This window comes from Camelus bactrianus, chromosome 6 (assembly GCF_048773025.1).
Source record: "Camelus bactrianus isolate YW-2024 breed Bactrian camel chromosome 6, ASM4877302v1, whole genome shotgun sequence".
Lineage (NCBI taxonomy): Eukaryota > Metazoa > Chordata > Mammalia > Artiodactyla > Camelidae > Camelus > Camelus bactrianus.
The window spans coordinates 37,978,994-37,998,376 of NC_133544.1; the positions used below are offsets into that span (position 1 = coordinate 37,978,994).

General features: G+C 34.4%; 1 protein-coding gene across 1 annotated transcript; it reads right to left on the reverse strand.

The window, feature by feature from the left end:
• Nucleotides 1–4,091: 4,091 nt before the first annotated feature.
• Nucleotides 4,092–19,350, reverse strand: AP5M1 (adaptor related protein complex 5 subunit mu 1). The gene is made up of 8 exons (XM_010962207.3): nt 18,984–19,350; nt 15,770–16,415; nt 11,870–12,097; nt 11,145–11,284; nt 10,341–10,426; nt 10,129–10,247; nt 7,182–7,278; nt 4,092–4,788 (listed from the first exon to the last, which is right to left on the reverse strand). The coding sequence occupies exons 1-8, from the start codon at nt 19,055–19,057 to the stop codon at nt 4,706–4,708; spliced, it is 1,473 nt and encodes a 490-aa protein (XP_010960509.1). The 5' UTR covers nt 19,058–19,350; the 3' UTR covers nt 4,092–4,705.
• Between the last annotated feature and the right edge of the window lie 33 nt (nt 19,351–19,383).

Here is a 19,383-nt window from a genome sequence, read left to right on the forward strand (position 1 = left end):
CAGGGGATCCTGTCTTCCATCTTATGTTTTTTTCTGGTCCTCAATTTTGCCATGGTTAAGTAACTTGCTATCAAAAGATATTCATAAACAGTTTGGTTACTAAATTGAAACTAAAGATGTTCATTTGGCACCAACATAAGTTAGATACGCACTTTTTTGAATCACTATTTCAATTTAGAAACTGGATCACAAGAAGTTTGAGCCAAAGAAAGTATAAGAAAATTATCCAAGTACATTACAAACTGATACTAGAATAATGAATAATTATAAAGCACTTTAAAAAATGCTTTGTTTATGATGAAACTAATCATTAAAATAATTTAATAAAAACAAGTGATTTTGTTACAAATCACTGTTTTAAGCATCTTGAAATCTAACTGAGAAATAAATCCCCAAATTCATATCATGCAAGATAAATACTGACATTGATACTGATAATAGTTTTTAAAAGTGAATTCTTTGAGAAATCTAGCATGAAACACATTTTACAATTTTGTTATTCAAATATTGTGCAAAATTTCATAGAATATTTCAAAGTTTAAAGTTATAGAAGAGTACCAGTTAAATGAGAAAAAGGCGGAGAAAGTAGCAAACAGTACTGTGGAAAATGGTTATTTTGATAATTTAAAATAATTACCCTGAAGTATTTTGGTAATGGCATCACTTACCAATTCATGATGGGAACATGACGAGCTCTTTTTCCTCAAGAAAGGACAAAGTTAAATGAAGCTTTGAAATCAGAACTCTTAAGATGAATAATTGTGTATTACGACATGTTTTTCTCAATTGGATTTCTTTACTACATACCATGACATTTTTTAATGGGGGAGGGTAGGGAAAAACTGTGCAGTTTAATAAAGTAGAAGCATTTTCTCAGCCTAAATTGTAGCCACCGGTTAAATTTTTGGGTTATCTCAGGGCCAATGAGTATACACTCTAGTACATGAAACAAAACTAGAAGATATACTTAGAATGTAGTCTTTATTTCTTCTTTCTTCAAAGCCTATGTTTCCTGAAATCTTTGTTAGGCAAAGTAAAAAGAAATGTTTGCTCTATTACGTAAGAAATAAACTTCATTTGGTATTCAATTGACTTTCTAACTTAGCAGACAGGACTTTTACATCTTCAAATACTGAAAATAAATTGCATTCTTGGCCCTTGCTTTAAAAGGTTATAGAGAATAAATGCACACCCTGGTAGTGTTCTAGTGATCTCCCTAATCTCAGTTGCACTTTGTCAGAACGAGGTAACTGGTAGTTAAGTGAAATACCCTAGATCAAAGGGGGATTAATCACCAACTGAATCCTTGCTGAATAAACCTGTCATTCAAGAAAATTATTTCCACTGAACTTAGCAGAGGATTGAAGGTATTTGCATAACAGGGACCAACGTACTTCAGCCAGGTTAAAAGGTTCAGAATTCATCCCATGTTTAGCTTTTTGCCTCCTTTTCCTTTCAGCAGCCTGGTACAATGGTTTCTAATCTGATAATACAGCTAACTATCTAAATGATGTCAGAACAGGAAAGTATTGCAAAGTTTGGATGAGGGATGGATCAATTTCACTTTCAGTAACTCCTAAATCTGATTTGTTGGAATTTAAGATGTAATCCTAAAAAAGTCCCTTAAACCTGAGGACTGTTTATTAACATCCCTTTTCTGACCTTTGTCTTAGAAACAACCATTCTGCTGTGGCAGCAGTCCCTGCAGACTCTGGATGATAACTGGACCAACCTACCTCCCAGGCGTGGTGCAGGAGTCCAGGAGTGTCTATAACGGAATCTGAAATACTATTATAAAAACCAGGAGAAAAATCTTAGCAGTTGTTCTATGTATGAAATTGTGCTTGGAAATATCTTAAACCATACAAGGTATAAAACGAAAATTTTAACTCACTAGAAATACTGAGTTGGTGTAAAAAATTAAATTTTATGAGACTAATGTTGAATTAAAATTATTTAAAAAAAACCAAGTAATTTAAGAACTCCTGACAAGTCTATTTACTTCGAACCCAACATCTGAATTAATTATTTTAAAAGTAAAAGGTGAAAAATGCCCACCACTGTAAGGGGACTGTCTCACACAGTAAGGGTACTGCTGACTTTAAAAAGTTTTAAAAATACTGCTTAGTAAAAAAATGAAGAAAAGTTTTACCAAAATCATGAAGTATCTTTTCTGGGTACACTTTCAGAAATTTAACATTTTTGTACACTTTGGGTCTACTGAAGAATAATTACCCATATGATAGACATCAGATTTCATAATCATATTTTGGCACGAAAAGGGAATTTAGCAATTTTGCATCTAGAGTAGGTCTGACACCATCCAAATCTTTAACTGGAAGTAGGTGCTCATATTCAGTGCAAATGCAAAGCATCTTTCAAGTTAAAAAATGCAAAGAATAGTTATCAAAGAAAATGAATAAAATCCATAGTGAGATAATTTTTTAGAAAATGATTGAAGTTTTAACCCAAGAAAGGACTCTTAGAGTGTCTTATAGCTTAGAATAAGAACATGTCAATCACGATTAAGCTTCTGGAATCGGAATCCCTTTGAAATGCAGCTGTTTCTTCTTTAATTGTGGCAGCAGACTCTGAAGAAAAGAAAGGTCCAGCCTTAAAGATGAGTAAGGAATACAAAATAGCTCAGGATTAGTTGTGGAGTTCAAAGGTCGCTAATTACACTAAGGAGTTCCCAGACACAGAGAAAACATTAAACAGGTCACCTACCAAACGGGAAACAGACTTTGTCTTCAGAAATTATCCTGAAGTGACAGGTTTCTAGACAAAATCAAAAGCATCACAGTGTGCCCAGCTGATCTCAACAGGATGAAAACACGAGTTGGTTTTAGTTCTGCAGCGTTATGTTAGAGCGGAATGGCAACAGATGGCATCAGGTTCCCCATTGCCCCATACACTTTTCCAGTACTCCTTAGATTTTCCTCAGGTTTCTAGAAATGTCGGATCAAAAATTCACTGGTCTTTCTGACTGCTTATAAGAAAGTTTTGCCTAGGGGATTATTATACTGAACCTACTCACTAGATAAATGCCCCTTAACTACCTTAGTGCACTTTACTTAACATTTATACAATCAAGATGTCCAAATGGCTCCATTAATATGAACATAAGTGAAATGTTAAGCTTTCCTTGAGTTTAACAGAGATCAAAAAACTTAAGAGGAATGATTTTCCTCTTTCAAAATGGAAGTTTTTACTACTGATTACATATGATTAAGCTAGAAATAACAAGTTAAAGTCTTGGTCCGAAAGTTATTCCATTTTCTTTGTTACTTGGGATAATTTTGAACATAGAACATTATGCCATGATAATGCCTTGCAGAAAATGAGTTTATAATGAGTAGGATTGACCTTAATTAAAAAAATCGTATTTCAAATCCTAAATTTATATGCAATCTCCTTTCAAACTATCATAGCTCTCTTTCAAGGAGTTAGCAGCTTTTTCTAAGCTTTTCCTTAAGGGACTCATTAAAAAAAATAGAAACCAAGATATAATTTAATTGAATATTAATCTGTAATGCATATTTTTTGTAACTCTTCTAATTCTGTTCTGTAAAATGAAACTTGACATGGATTAAGTTTTGGGGATCTTGAGATTTCATCTTTTCTTGAATGGTCATTTAAAGTCCAACTTGACAGTGAACTACTTTGAAAACAGAATGTGACATATAATTGTAAAGACAAGTGGAGAGTAAAGAGTATGACTGGATGGTTCCTGAAGAAACCCAGAGGATGCCAGTAAGGAAGCAACGGTGACAAACTTAAAAGAAAATGTGCTACATGAGAGTTAAATAAGATTAAATGATACTCTCTATCCATCGAATAGCTTTTGAATTTTTATCTGAACTCATTCATTCATGAATTATAATATAATAAAACATGGAAAACCAACATTATATCTAAATTTATCTTTAAAATTTGGCTGCAGATATTCAGTAATCACAAAACACTATGCTCATCTTCTGAAGGTATCCCAGCCCTCTTAAAATGCTTACTGATATCCTAAACAAAATGTTATTGTGGCAGATTAATAAGCTTGCCTGAAAAGGAACTCTAAAACAGAGATAAACACCATAAACAGAATTATGCAGATTCTTTATTAGTCAGCTGGATAGTTCTGATTAAAAACAGGTTCCTATTTAAACAATTTTCCTTTGTTTCCACTGGCTGTTTTCTCAAGAGGTTTACATTTTCTAATGTGGTCTTTGGCATTCTGGAACAACACGTTGTATGAGTACTTAGGTTGGAAGAGCAAATAATTTTTTTTATCTTGCACATCATCTATGATCCATTGGGAGGGGCTGCCTGCAGCTCTTGGCTGAGAAGGAGCCTGAGCTCATATCCAGGAAGGCTCAGTGGAGAAAGAGGGCTGTGACTGATTAGCAACGTCTGCCACAGGGGCAGGAAGAAACACGTGTGGCAGGGTAACCCAGGAATAGCCTAAAGTAAGCTGAAAGTAAGTCACTACATTTTATGCTCTGAATCATACTTGAGTATAATCAAAGGGTAACACAATTGGGTACATTAATCTTTAAAATGTTCTTTCAAACTAAGTCAGACTAAAAACACTGAACAAGAGCATTTTATAATTAAATCAATGCTTTTCACTCATAGGTTATATGCATACACATTAAAAATAAATGACTATGACTTAATTTATGTTAGATTTGTACCATTTAACATGAGACAATTACAGTACTAATGATCCATATGTTACTGGAGCAGGAGCTTTAGAATTCCAGATGTAATAGTCAGAAGAAATTAGTTTCCGGTCTAAGGGGAAAAAAAAAGTTAAGATTATATTATCTTAATAAAACTTCAATGAGAGAGCAGAGTCATGATATTTAAAATTGTGAAACACAATTATTTCAGGGAAGGCAATACTTTGAACTATTCATTTTAATTCAAATTTTCTTGAGGCATTATTATAACTTTCACCACTTTAAAAAATATGGATTCATTAAATGTATGAATCCATCTTTTAGCTTATGTATGCCAAATTTATGCTAATATCTCTCATTTATGCCAAATCTGCCATTTTTCCTCACATTTTCCCTAAATTGTTTAAGCCATTACTTAAGCTACAAAAATAATAAACATAGTTTTGTTGGTTTCCTTTCTGCAACCTCTTTACCACAATTCTGATTCTCATCTTGCTATTCTTTACCCAAGCTTTCAGAGATAGAAATACATACCCAACTTTCCAGTAATATTTTAAAAAGGTTGCTTCAGTGGTTTCTTATAGTTCTGATCAAGTTTAAGCTTTTTGTTTTAATAGCTTTGCTGTTTCGGATAAATGACAAGCTCTTTGAATTTAAGTTTTCTGATATGTAAAATGGAGATGATAATGCTCATTTGGCGCTAGACACATGTAAATTCTCCTGTCATTTATCACTGAATATCAAGTTCCACCTTTTCTACCATCTTCATGTCCTTCTTCATAATGAAAAGGATATAGGTAGGATATACTACCTTGTTGTTTTAATTTTTTTGGTTCAGTTTGAGAACCTCGTAACACTAAGAGGCAACATAGCACACTGGTTAAGTGGTCAGGCTCTAGAGACAGACTGCTTGGATCTGAGTCCCAATTCTGCCATTTCTAGCTATGTGACCCTAATCTCTCTGTTCTGTTAGCATTGTCATCTGTGAAATGGAGATAACAACACTTACATAGGGTGCTGTAAGGATTAATGAATTAACACGCATTAAATACTTAGAACTGTTTGCCTGGCACATAGTAAGCAATAAATAGTAGCTATTAAATTAAATTGTTATTAGTGACTAAACTATTTTCAGAACTAAGCTGTATACTATGAATACAGATTTTATTGTCAAGATGATGGCAAAATAAAGGTTTTACATAGTTGCACAAAGTAATAGTTATATTCTGAAACTAACTGAGGAAGGAAATAAAATATTGGTCATAATTATCCATTTAGAATGACCTCTTTCATTCAATGTATTTTATATTAAGAAGCAGGTGTATTACTGAAACATCCCATCCTGTATTATGCTGTCTGAAAATAATCATAATACGTTTAGTTAATATTAATAAGAATACTTACATTATTTTAGACATTATCTAAAGAGATAACATACTTTCCATAGACAACCTAAAATATCAGTCTGTTGGCATTTAGACGAAACGAATGGTTTGCCCAAACAACTATATTGTCCCTTCATTTAAAAAGAAAAGCATTATGAAGACTCTTCCATATACATGAATTTCTTTAAAAAAACAACCAAAAAATGATGTAGGAGGAAGCTACGGGAAAGCCTAAGGAGACAAAGAGTATGGCTCATTCTGGTTTATTATTACCTTTCACAAGTAATTGCTTAGAATTCAGTAGTTCTGAGTTCTGTATTTTTCGAAACTTTCAAGTACAAAATCGTGTCCTATCCTTCCTATTTTAGGGATTCTAACTCTTAGTTTACGAAATACTTATCTAAATATAATAGCTTATATCTCCTTAATACATAAGGCAAAAGCTAACTCTACCTTATTCTAGCTACTTTTTTGTTCTACGTCATATATCTGTATTTGATCTGAATTAAATAATTTTGAAATTAATTTAAAAACTGCTCTTTGTCTCCTCTCTCTATATTTTAATTTGTATTATATATATATATCACCAACTAACTCACCAAAGGCAGGAATCCTTTCTACTGCCTTCCTGTTGGTAAAATAATGCTCATGGACTATAACACTTGCTAAAAATACTTAAAATTTTAAGTAATAATCATATTTAACATTTACTGAATCCATGCTATATGCCAAGCATTATGCTAAGTGCTTGGTCAATATAATTTTATTTAAACCTCGTAACAACCCTGAGATAAATGCTGCTACTAATTCCATTTTATAGATGAGAAAACTAAAACTTCACTAAATTGCCCAGTAAGAGAGTATATGGTAAGCAGAGAAAAGCAAATCCAACTTTAGACTAGAGTGCACCTCTATATCAATCCTCGTTCATCCAGACCATTTTATTAATAGGAGAAGACAGAGGGCAATGTAAAGTACACACACTGTTAACAGGATGGGATGAGGCCACAATTTTTAGAAATTGGAATTATTCTCTGATCTTTTTCTGTTACATGTTAACTTTCTTTTAACATAACATCACGTTAATTCCCTCAAGTTAGTTTGAATCTGCACAACTTACATGTACTTATTTTTGGTTTTCCTGATGCAAAAACTTGAACTGAATGCTGATCCGCATAACATCCAGTGAGTGTGTAATCTAAGATCCTAAAATGAAGCTAGAACAAGAGAAACCAAATTGAGGTGATTACTTGGTAAATATGATGGTCACATTTTTTCCCTTGACACAATTTTAGGAAATTATTTCACAGTTCACAAAATAAAAATCACAAATAATGTGTGTGTGTGTGCACGTGTATACACATTTATACTCACCTTTTCCTCTTTGTATTAGGGTTGTTTCTTTGTAAGGATGCCATTATGAAGTACTTAACACATACAGGCCCTTCACTAATATAAACTCTAATCTACAATGCAAGGTATTTCTATTTCACAATGAGGAAACTGAGGTTCAAAGATGGAAGCACTCAGCACCCCAGCAGGTAAGTAGTAGAGCTGGCATCAGAACTCAGACCTGACTGACTACAAAAGCCGGTGCTCCTTCCCCTATGGTGTTTGGTGTTCTATATCTTCTCTTCTATCTCTGAGGCTATGTGGCTGTGATATATTTCAGATCATAATTCTTTTTATAGGCAGAAACATACACATTTTCTAGCAAAATACAAGAATGTAAGTACTAAAATAGAAACACCAGTTTATTTGGTGTTTGGAGGTAATGAGATGCTCTACTTAATTTTTCAGAAAACTGAAATTTAACTTTCATAGAATTAACCTTTCTGAAATCCATGAATGCATTGAATGAACATAAGTTCCTGGATTTAATTGATAATGTGGTAGGATCAGTATAAATGCCAATTAATATATTATGCTTTAATAGAGAGGGCCGTTAGTACCTTCTCTGAAGGCATAGTGCTGGGCTGTCTCTGAGTCACGGTGATATTCAAATAACCTGTGAAAGGTCTATGCTTACAGAACTCTGGTCTCCTTTTGCTGTGATTCCCTTCATCTTTGCTGCTAAAAGCTCTTAATTTTACAATATCCTGATAGCTTTGCTATACATTTTTCTCCTTCTCCCTTCCTTGCAAATTTCTCTCATTTCCTAACTTTCTCCTTTTGATTGCCAAACTAACTGATCACATGCATAGATGTGATTTTCAGATCTTCTCAGCAATTTTTTCCCTATTGCAACTACAATTAACCAGTAGTAAAGGGCTTTTGCTTGCTTGTTTGGTATAATTCTGGCTGCTGAAAGTTATGATGAGGTTGATTTCCATACAACTAGATACTATAAAAATAAATCTATTCAGTGAACCCAAATACATATTATATGCTTTTGATGAGACTGTAACTGGTTAGGTGAAGAAAATGAATAGAAAAGTCATAATCCCTACCTTTGCAAAATATACAGTATAGTTAACATTCCCACTTTTTTTCTGAAAAACATCTGGAAGTGGGAATTTTTATAATAATCATTGAAACAAAGTTTGTGGACAGAGTTGAAAGCAAGGTAGAAGAAATGAGTATCACTAGTGTACTTCTGACTTCACCATCATTTCCCCTAGTTGCTTTTATGTGTATGTTTCAACCTCTCTTCTTTGATACCATTCTATTTAGGTTTTCCTGCTCCATTTCTGATCACCTTTTCAATTTCCCTCACTGACTCTTCCTCATCTTCCTCCTATTTTCTCCTACCTTTTTCTAACTTTATCCATTTCTACTGTCTCAACTCTTTCTTCTCCATGGATAACTCCTAGATCCTATGAACAGTTGAGCTCTCTTGAGAATCTACCTTTGGGTTTTTAGCCACCTACTGGACACCTACACTGGGGTAAGTTTCTATCACCAGAAACATACATGATATGAACCAAACCCACTCCCTCCCAACTTTCTCCATATTTCTTCTAAGAAATAGAACTTTCTTCTAAGTACATTCATCCATCAAATATTTATGTGCAAGATACTGAGCTAGATGCTGGGAGTAAAACAATGAATGAATGAGACTCACATAGTCTCTGCCCTCTTGGAGTTTCAAGTCTGGTTTAAGTCACAAAATTTTTAATGACACCATCTTGACTTAAAATTATTTCTTATCTCTCTATTTAATGAGATCGAAGGCTTTACCTTTCTCACAGCTCTTTCTTTTTCTTCCCCTCCTTTCTCTTTCTGTGACACGACACTAGCTCATCAGCATCATTAACTTATCACCTTTCATCTGGAATACTAATACAGCTAAAAAATAGTTTCTTTGTCTCTAGTTTTTTCTTCACTCACCTTCCTCACATCCATTTCAGATTGATTCTCATACAGTAGCACTTTCTGAGACCACTTCCATACTCAAAAAAGTATAACATTGTCTAACATAGCAATAAAAGCCAGATTCAAACCCTCTACAATCCAGCCCTAACTCACTTATCCACCCTCTGTGTGACTACTGTTTCTAGCACAGGTTCCTAAGCATGCCTCATTATCCTTTATTCTTTTGATTAAGTCATTTCTTTACCTATAACAAATGTTAGTCAATTTTCAAGGCTTCATATTCATGCTTCCCTGGGCCTCAGAGTTTTGCTTAAACTCTATGTCTACAATGAAGCTTTCCTTGACCACTTTGGTTGAAAGTGCTCACTCCTTCTTTGGAAGACCAAAAGCAGTTAGCACTGGTTGATTACTGACGTGTATCACTGAAAAAAATCCCTAGAGAAGACTACATCTTACATCTCTTTGGATACAAACCTTGAATGTGTTACCTAAGAGCTGGGTTGAACTAGGTTAAGTTGAGATTTTTAGGTTTTATGAAACTCTTTAACCTTAAAGATTTTAAAGTGAAATAGAAAATGATTTCTAAACAAAAAGAATCTCACTAAAGCCTAAAAGAGGACTTAGCACATACAAAAAAAACAGAAGTTAAAAAAAAAAAAAAAGGCTAGAAAACATTAAAAATCAATTAGGTATATGCAACTTAGAAACAAAGGAAAAATTTCTAATGTAGTTAGCCATATAAGTATATTTACCTTTAAATATGCTGTACCTCCAATGCAAATCTGGTCAAATGGTTGCTTTTCATGGCTCTTGGCTCCAAAAGTTACAGTTCCAGAAAGACTAATTTCCATTGATTTGGGGAACTTTTGTCCTAAAAACACAAATATACCAATCAACTATTCTAAATTAAATAGATTCTACAGCAAATGAATGAAAAGAAATCAATAAATAATACCTAGCTTACCAATAATCCAGATCAATAAGCTTTTTTCTCGAAATACTTCAAGCTGGCCAAAACTAACTTTGTATTCCACATGTGTGATTGGTCCTCTTTAAAAAAAGAAAAGTACACAATGGAAAGAAAAAATGATCAGATATTAACAGTTTTCAGAGATCTAAATCAACTCTCGCTACTGGTATTTAATACAATGACAATATAGAAGCAGATCTGTATTCAAGTTTACAGAATAGAGGAGAACAAATAATGAATATTTTATCTCAAAATACACAAAAACACAATAAACATTTTTGGTGATGACTACATTTCATTATTAATTCTAAAGGTAACTACAAAATCATATAGAATGTGTTAACATAGGCACATGGGTTGATACAATATTAAAACTATGATTTTGCTATATATTTAGGTGTCTTTTGAAAAGAAGTATGCTGTAGAACGAACTTAGTACAACTGACGAGGAAGTAATCTTATGATATAATTGGCTTAATTCACCATGTAGTTGATAAGTGAGGCTTGATGTGTATGTACAGAGGAATTGCTAGAAATAAAGCCATTAGTAAAATAATCCCTGATGAAGCTACACTGGCTGAAGTTTATAATTCATTAGGAAGCTTAACCAGAAAAATAAAGACACATTTACAAATAAAGAGATTATTTTTATGATTATGTTTTGGTTCAGAATCAGCATACATTTGAATAACAAAATTTTTAGATCTTAAAAATAAGGTAAAAGCTAAGACTATTATAGGGCAGTGGGAACATACAAAGGAAGGCAGAAATCATGGCATCATGTTATTTTATTCCTACCTATTGTAAAAAGGTATATGAGCTTCACAGAATTCAAAACTGTTTTTCACGCTTTCATGAAGTTTTAAATTAACTGTTATTTTTAATTGTATTTCTTCCTCTTTCACTTGATAAAAACCCAAAATTGGTGGGACAGGGACCTGGAAACAAACATAAACATGTTTTTATATAATTCTCAGGTTAATGGGTCTAAAATATCAATGGTGATTGAGAAACAAGCCTTGCTGTAATATAGTCATTATATGCAGATACACATCTAATGACTAATGGGTTAGTCCAAGCTGTTTTGATGCTAGATGATGGAGCTACATTCCTTCAAAGGACAGGGATTCTTCCATCTCTCTCTACTTCCAGAGGTAAGAAAGATGCCTTAAAAAGGTGTGCAATACATTCTCTTCCCTACTATTGCTTGTCCAGATTCCCCTCCCCTAGGTTCTCTATGACCTGCAACATACAACGTGAACTAGACATACTGATCAATGACACTTGCCCACGGTTCCTGCCGCCCTGTTTTTATCTATGACTCCCCTTCCAACCCCCTACCGCTGCCAGATCAGCAGTAGCTTAAGCGGTCATCAACAACTGATTGAGGGGAAACAATCTGAATCTTCTGGAAATAATTCATGAAAAGTTCTTGTCTGGACCAAACGTATGGATGATTGGCTTACAACAGAATTCATAACTATGAAGATCAGCAAAGTCTCAACTTCTCCAAGGTTGTTTACCTGGGAAGTGTAGTAGCATAAGTTGAATGACTCTAGAGGTGGAGTGAGTGGAAATTTGTAAGGTCCACTAAATGCAGAATCATCCATTGCATCAATGCTACTAGAAGTCAGAATGGCAGAGTCAAGAGACGTCACACAAGGATGAACCAGGATATCCTGAAGTGGTGATCCATTGGTGGGGAGGCTCAAGCTGATGGTAACATTTGGCATGCTTCCTTCTAAATCACACTGCAATACAAACAAACAGATATTATCAAGATCTTCGATGCATACATCTTCCAAGTGAGGATTTTCTTAATTTATCTGAGTCAGTTTTCAAAACTTAACTTACTTTTCTCTTAAGGTAGTGTTCTCCTTGCTTTCTTTGTCCTGGTTAATGGTTCTATCATGCTGTCAAGACACCCAAGCTAGAGACCAGAAAAGGCTTCCTAGAGCCCTCTGTTTACATTTAAAACCCTTAAAAAGCTACTTCTCTCCATTCCTGTTACAAACACATTGATTTGAGCCCTTACAATTCTGTCATAGCCCTCTTAGTACATTTAGACTTGCTTTCCTCTAATCAATCCATCCTCCATCAATGCCAGAGCTATCTTAATAAAACATAATTCTAATTATATTGTATCCATGTCAAAACCTCTCAATAGTTCCCCCCTCAGTTTTGTATTACTTTTAAAGCCTTTTGCTGTTTGGCTCCCATTTACTTCTTTGATCATTTTCTACCCTGCAAGTTATGCTGTCGACATACTGGATTCTTGCAGTTCCCTGAGTAAATCATGTCCTACACCTCTATGCTTTTATACATATCACACACAATCTGCATTATGCATTAATGGCCCACTTTCTACAGGTATTTGTCTGTGTCTGTTTGTTTCCTTCTTGAGGCTATAAGTGTTTTGAAAGAACTGTTTTATTTTTCTTTGTATTTCTAATGCCTGGTATAAGAGACACTAAAAGAATATTTATTAAATGGATGTCTTTTTCTAATTATAAACCATACCTTTGGTTGTAATGTTCTACTTTTTTATCTACCACTTGATATATGTGTGAATTCATAGATATATCAGTTAAATAATGCAAGCATTTAGAGAGCATGCAGGCATTATGAACAGTACCATATATAACTAGTGACTTATAAAGGTCCTTCAGTGACAGAATAATGTCGATCCCATTTGAAAATAAAAATGCCAAATAACTACCACAAAACTTAAGAATATTTTAGTGTTTCCAACTTTTTATATCATCTGCTACCTTATTCTCTACATGTGAATAGCAAGAATTTAAGAAAAGTTTTATTTTCTGGCAGGTATTTATTGAGATAATAAATGATCAAATATTAATAGCAAATAGTACTAAAATTTTAAAATATTCAGTTTATACTTATTAAATTATCCTCTAACACACTAACATTCTTAAAGGAAGCAGAGAAATAGCAACGATTATGGAAATAACTAACAAATTATCTGTTATCGAGGCATTTAAAATACCAGAGTACTAGCTATTTACTATGGGATGAAGACATTCATTCTGGAAGAAATCTGTGTACCACCCTTTAAACCAATTTGTCATACATAAATCTGGACTAGTAACTAGGAATTATAAAAACAAAGGGAACCATACTGTATAGCACAGGGAAATATATACAAGATCTTGTGGTAGCTCACAGCGAAAAAAAAAATTTGACAATGAATATATGTATGTTCATGTATAACTGAAAAATTGTGCTCTACACTGGAATTTGACACAACATTGTAAAATGACTATAACTCAATAAAAAAGTGCTAAAAAAAAAAAAACAAAGGGAACCTAGGTACTTATCTAAATTTAAAAATGAGAAAAGATGGAATAAATTATGTAACTTTTCCAGAGACAGAGAAATTAGTGGTGGAGTGAGAATTAGAACCTCAGTCCGCTGGCTTTGGGTTTACCAGGTTTCCTACTAGGATTGAGATAAAGTGTAGATAATTATTTCCATTTACAATAGACCTCACCATAAAACTTCTTTAAATAAAAACAGTTTGGCTAACAGTTACACTATTTACATACAACCTTAAAGAAACATTTAGTTCATAAGTTTTAGAATACCCTCACTATTTTTATTTTTAGAAATAAGTTTTTTAAAGAAGAAACTTTTCCATCATGATCATTTGTATCAGACTAAGAATAGGAGCCAATCCAAAATTCCCAGGAGAAATAAAATAGGGTCACCCTATCAATGAACCGAGACATTTAAACATCATATTAATTAGTATTAAATTATGTGTAATATATTCCCTGTTTATTGCCACAAAATGAAAAAAACAGAGATAGTGAATATTCCTACTTTCATTTCATGGAACTTACGAGAAAAGTGAATTCAACAGCTTTAAGAGGTATGAATGACATAATCCATGAACAGCTTAATTTTGGAGACATTTACAATAGTTATTTCTAAAAAAATTAATAATTAGAATGTAATTTTGATCATGACAGAAGTGAATTTAAAATGACACACAAGCTTGTCGGTCACTTCGAGGTTAAAAAAGAAAAGAAAGACCCAATTTGTCTGCTAGGACTGTCCTAATTCTCTGTTCTTGAAATCTACTTTTTTCTACTGGATTTGTACATGGCCATTCAACATTAATATGATATATAAAAAGCTTCCATTCATAAGCACAGTGAATGATGGAAGATAACAGAAAAACAAAGACATCTTAGACTATTAATATGCACTTGTAGACATGCTCTTGGAGGTTTTTATTTTTGATCATTATTGAATGTGGCATTGATCACTGCTAACTGTATTGTTATTTTCATTGTCTTTTCCTATTATCTAACCTTAAACCAGAGAACCCTATATTAACCTACTTACTTGTTTAAATAAAACATGAACCCTTGAAAATGATTTTAGATATTAAGTCAGAGATTGGTCCATTTCATCCCCCTAGGGAAAAATGAAAAACAGGTATGGAAACTTTAAGTATTTTCACAAGTTCTTTGACACTACTCTTTTCAAAAGATGGCACCTAATTTCACTCCTCTGAATGTGGACCAGACCTAGCGATCTGCTTCCAGTGAATAAAAAGTGGTAGAAGTGATGATATGTGACCTTTCAGTTTAGGTAATAAAAATAGCTTTCACCTGTGCCTCAGGTGGTTGTCTTTCTGTCTCTCTGATCATTTGATCAAAGCGAAGCCAGTCACCAAGTTGTGAGAATATTCTTAAGCAGCCTGCTGAGAAGTCCACGTGGAAATCTCCCACCATTGACCAGCACCAACTTGCCAGCCATGTGACTGGGTCACATTGCAAGTAGATCTTCCAGCTCCAGTCAAACCTTCAGGGGAGTATAGCTCCAGCTGAAATCTTGACTGTACTCTTATGAGAGACTTCCACACTAGAAGCTCCCAGCTAAGTTGTTCTTGAAGTCCTGGCCTATAGAAACTATGAGGATAATAAACGTTTATTGGTTGTAGTAATAGGTCAAGTCATTACACAGAAACACAGCTGACTCTTGAACAATGCAAGGGTTAGGGATGCTGACCCTCTGTGCAGTCAAAACTCTGTGTACAAATGTACAGCCAGCACTCCATATCTGCAGTTCTGCATGTGTGAAGTCAACCAACTGTAGATAGTGTAGTACTCAATGTTCGACGTATTTAGTGAAAAAATTTCACGTACAAGTGGACCCACACAGTTCAACCCTATGTTGTTCAAGGGTCAACCGCATATAATCAATACAATTAGTAAGAAAAAGATACCATCATAAAATTTCACATGACTCTAATATCTACTGACTGCTGTTTCTAATAATTTCTAATAAGAATCAAGAATGTCCCATAATGATGGAAAATAAAGTTGGCAAATTTAATTTTTTTCCATAAAAGTTAAATGGTATGATAAAACAAATACCAGAGAAAATCTCACCTTACAAGTGACAGCTCCAACAACTTGCCATGTGTCTGCTACATCCTGTTTACCGTATTGCATGGATTTTACCTTTTCAGTGATAGAAATAGAAACTTGTGGTTTTCCTTTGTATATTCCAGCTTTCCAGGCTGGCTGTTTTTGTGGATGAGTAACAGAAGCAAAATTATTACTGTCCAATGAATTCTGTAAGTTGGCATCTAACAAAGTACCAAATGGACAAGCCTGTAGAAGCAAGTCAGGCAACTGGCTCAATTTTGTATATAGCTCAGTGTCATTTTTTTGACCTAAGTAAAGAAAATCCTGTATCCCAAAAAGAAGTTCAAAGCCTTGTGAAATTCCACTAATACTAATTAATGGTGGACGAGGGGATAAAGTTTGTTCAACCAGTGGAACACAAGCATATATCATGCCATTCTTCAGAAAAGCAACAACTGGCCAGAGTTCTTTACCTCCTACCAGGAGCCCATAAATGGACGTTTTATTGATGTGTGAACAGCTATCACGACTCTCTGCAAAATCCTTATCATCATCTAATAATCTCAGTTCAAAAAGCAGTGCTTTAAGGAGGGGACCATCTTCAGGAACAGGCACGTAACTTTCTCCATTGAAGACTCTGGCTCTTTTTTCAACAGTTGGATACCGTCTGCATTATAGAAACAAAAACATAATTAATTCTTCCAAGTAAAATAAATCTGGAAGTCCAAAATGAAAAAACAAACACAAAATACAAGGCAAACACCAATAACAACAAAACACACAATAACATACACACACAAGTACACAAAAACCACAACTAAAAAAGTATTACATGTTAAATTCCTACTATAGTAACTACCTGTTGTGAATTTAATACATCTAAATGATAAAGTATCATTATCTATTATTGAAAAAAAATTCAATTTAGTTAATTTTTAAAATAGGTAGAATGCCTGGTTCTAATTCAAAATCCTGGTCTCTTGGCCACTCAGATTCCCACTCGGTAGGCAAGGAATGTATATCTATGAATGTTTTACACATCTATAAGGACTTTTTTTTCTTTAACTTTTATTTTTCTATTTCCTCCTCTCCTCCTCCTTTTATCACAGGGCACATCTTTCTCCCAACTCAATCCTACCTCCAGGAGTAACCACTACCCAGAGTTTAGTGTGCATCCTTCTAGAGGTTTCTCAATGCTGTTAAAGCGTAAATATAAACATGCAAAATGAATCACAAACATACCGTCATTTTTTAAAAACAGAATGATACATTTTGTAGTGAAACTTAACTTTTTTCATTTTCTAAGTCAGTATATATAAAGCTACAGCTGCACAGCATTCCACTGAGTTAATGACCTACAATCTATCTGTACTCTTACTGGTAGACACACTGCTTCTTTTGTTGTTGTTATAGATAAGCATGCAAAGATCTTTTTCTCTTCTTTTCTTCTCTTTCCTTCCCTTCCTTCCCTGCCTCTCTCCCTTTCTAATTGAGGTATAAGTGACATATAACATTCTATTAGTTTCAGGTGTACAGCATAATGATTTGATGTACTTGTATACATTGCAATATAATCACCGCAATAAATTCAGTTTTTTTTAAAAATCTTTTTTGGGGGAGCTAATTAGGTTTATTTATTTACTTATTAGGGAGGTACTGGGGATTGAACCCAGGAGCTCATGCATGCTAAGAAGGCACACTACCACTGAGCTACACCCTCCCCCCAATAAGTCAGTTAACATCTGTCATCTTACAGTTAAAAATTTTTTTCTTGTGATAAAAACTTTTAAGATTTACTCTCTTAGCAACTTTTAAATATGCAATACAGTATAATTCAACTAGTCACCATGCTGAACATTACATCCCCATGACTTCTTTCATAACTTAAAGTGTGTACCTTTTGACCCCCTTCACAAATTTCTTTCCCTCTCTCTATGGGATTTTTAAACTCTGATTCCATCTTAGTTTAGTTTAGGTTTTTTTTTTTAGTTGGGTTGGAGGTAATTAGGTTTTATTTTTTTTGATGGAGGTACTAGGGATTGAACCCAGGACCCCTTGCATGCCAAGCATGAACTCTACCACTTGAGCTATACTCTCCCTGCCTCTGATTCCATCTTAATAGAGCAGGATCGAAAAAAGTGGTTCAATTTAATCCTCCACATTTTGGATTCACTAGTACCCTGAGTACACTTGGTATCCCGAGTTTTCTCGTCAACCCCTGCAAAAATATGTAAGAACATCTTAGTAACAGTGGTTTATCTTTATGGCCTTGAAAGATACTATAAGGTAATAAAAAGAATAAAATATGAATAATCTTTTATGATTTGCATGCTCCAGGCTGAACAGTAAGTTACTAATTCATCCTTTTTTTAGGGAAACAGAAGAAAGATGCTTTTGCTCATGTACAAAAATGTCAGATCACATTTTCTCTAATTAAAAAAAAAGTACTTTCCCTATTCCTCATCTCTCTACTCCAAAGTCTACAACAAAGTCATCTATTGGCTATTAGCTTCTGTATAAACCACCTAACTTCCCTAAGCATATTTCTTATTTGTAAAAGTGTGGCTAAAGAACATATAAGCAGTTCTCATCAAAGATCAAGAACACATCCAGCCAAAATGTTTTCCTATTAATTCACTAATGCTACTAATAAAATATTGATGTTTACTAATAATTTTAAAAAGAAAAATTAGAATACATTCAAAGTTACCCATGTATTAGTGAACCTTATTCATTCAAGTTCTGATACATTTTCTTGATTGAGAAAAGGAAAGAATTAGCTAGCCCTCCAGTAACGGCCTAGCAGGTGAATGCCACTTCTTTCTCTGTCTCTGGATAAGGACAGTTGAGAACTCTGGGCTAAACTCTAGTCCAGCGTTATCCTCTAGAAGATAATTAAAGTTCTCTTAAGTGTAAGAATTTCATGACTGAAAGTAAAGATAGGAAGCTAATCTGGGACCTTAGACAATGACTCAATATATGTTCAATAAATACTTTGTTGGATGACTCAATCTGTCATTTCAGATTTATTCTAGGCCTTGTCTGAAAAGGACTTGAACTTTAAATGGCCTCACAACTATGGGGAGGTAGTGTTACCACAATCTCCGTTTAACAGATGAAACAGCGATTAGGTAACTTGCCCAGGTGTCGGACCAAGGGGTACACAGCATCACAAAACTGCTACACCATCCATACGTCCAATCCATCATGCATGAGGATTCAGATCTGCACTTACCTGGAGAATCTGACTGTGCCACAAAGTGGAGTTCCCGGTTCGTGGCTTATCAGCCACACTGCCCGCTGAGCCATAGTAAAGCCACGAAAGTATCAGCACAACTCTTAACGTAGCCACCGAGGAAGAGCGCAGACCGGCTTTCTTAGACGTATTCTTAACCAGAAGCCCCGAGGCTCACGCTGCCAGAGCCACTTTCTGCCCCACCAGAGAAGCTAGCTCCTTTAGGTGAAGTGACTAAAACCTCTGAGATCCTCCTGGCCAACACACGCCACACAATCTTCTGTGAATTCGCAGTTAAAATTTCCAGAAACTCATTTATCCCCAGCAACCCTGGTTACTTTCTTCCTCACGGGTCCACTTCCGGGACGGTGGCCCGCAAGGATCATGGTTCCTCCCTCGC

Bases quoted from the DNA above. Each gene is read 5' to 3' on its own strand.
- AP5M1 (XM_010962207.3), bottom strand. From the start codon at position 19,057: ATGGCTCAGCGGGCAGTGTGGCTGATAAGCCACGAACCGGGAACTCCA. The intron at 12,098-15,769 runs GTGAGATTTTCT...TTTGTATTGCAG, and splicing joins TTGGAGCTGTCACTTGTAAG to TGTGATTTAGAAGGAAGCAT. The intron at 10,427-11,144 runs GTAGGAATAAAA...CTTTTTTTAAAG, and splicing joins CATATACCTTTTTACAATAG to AGGACCAATCACACATGTGG.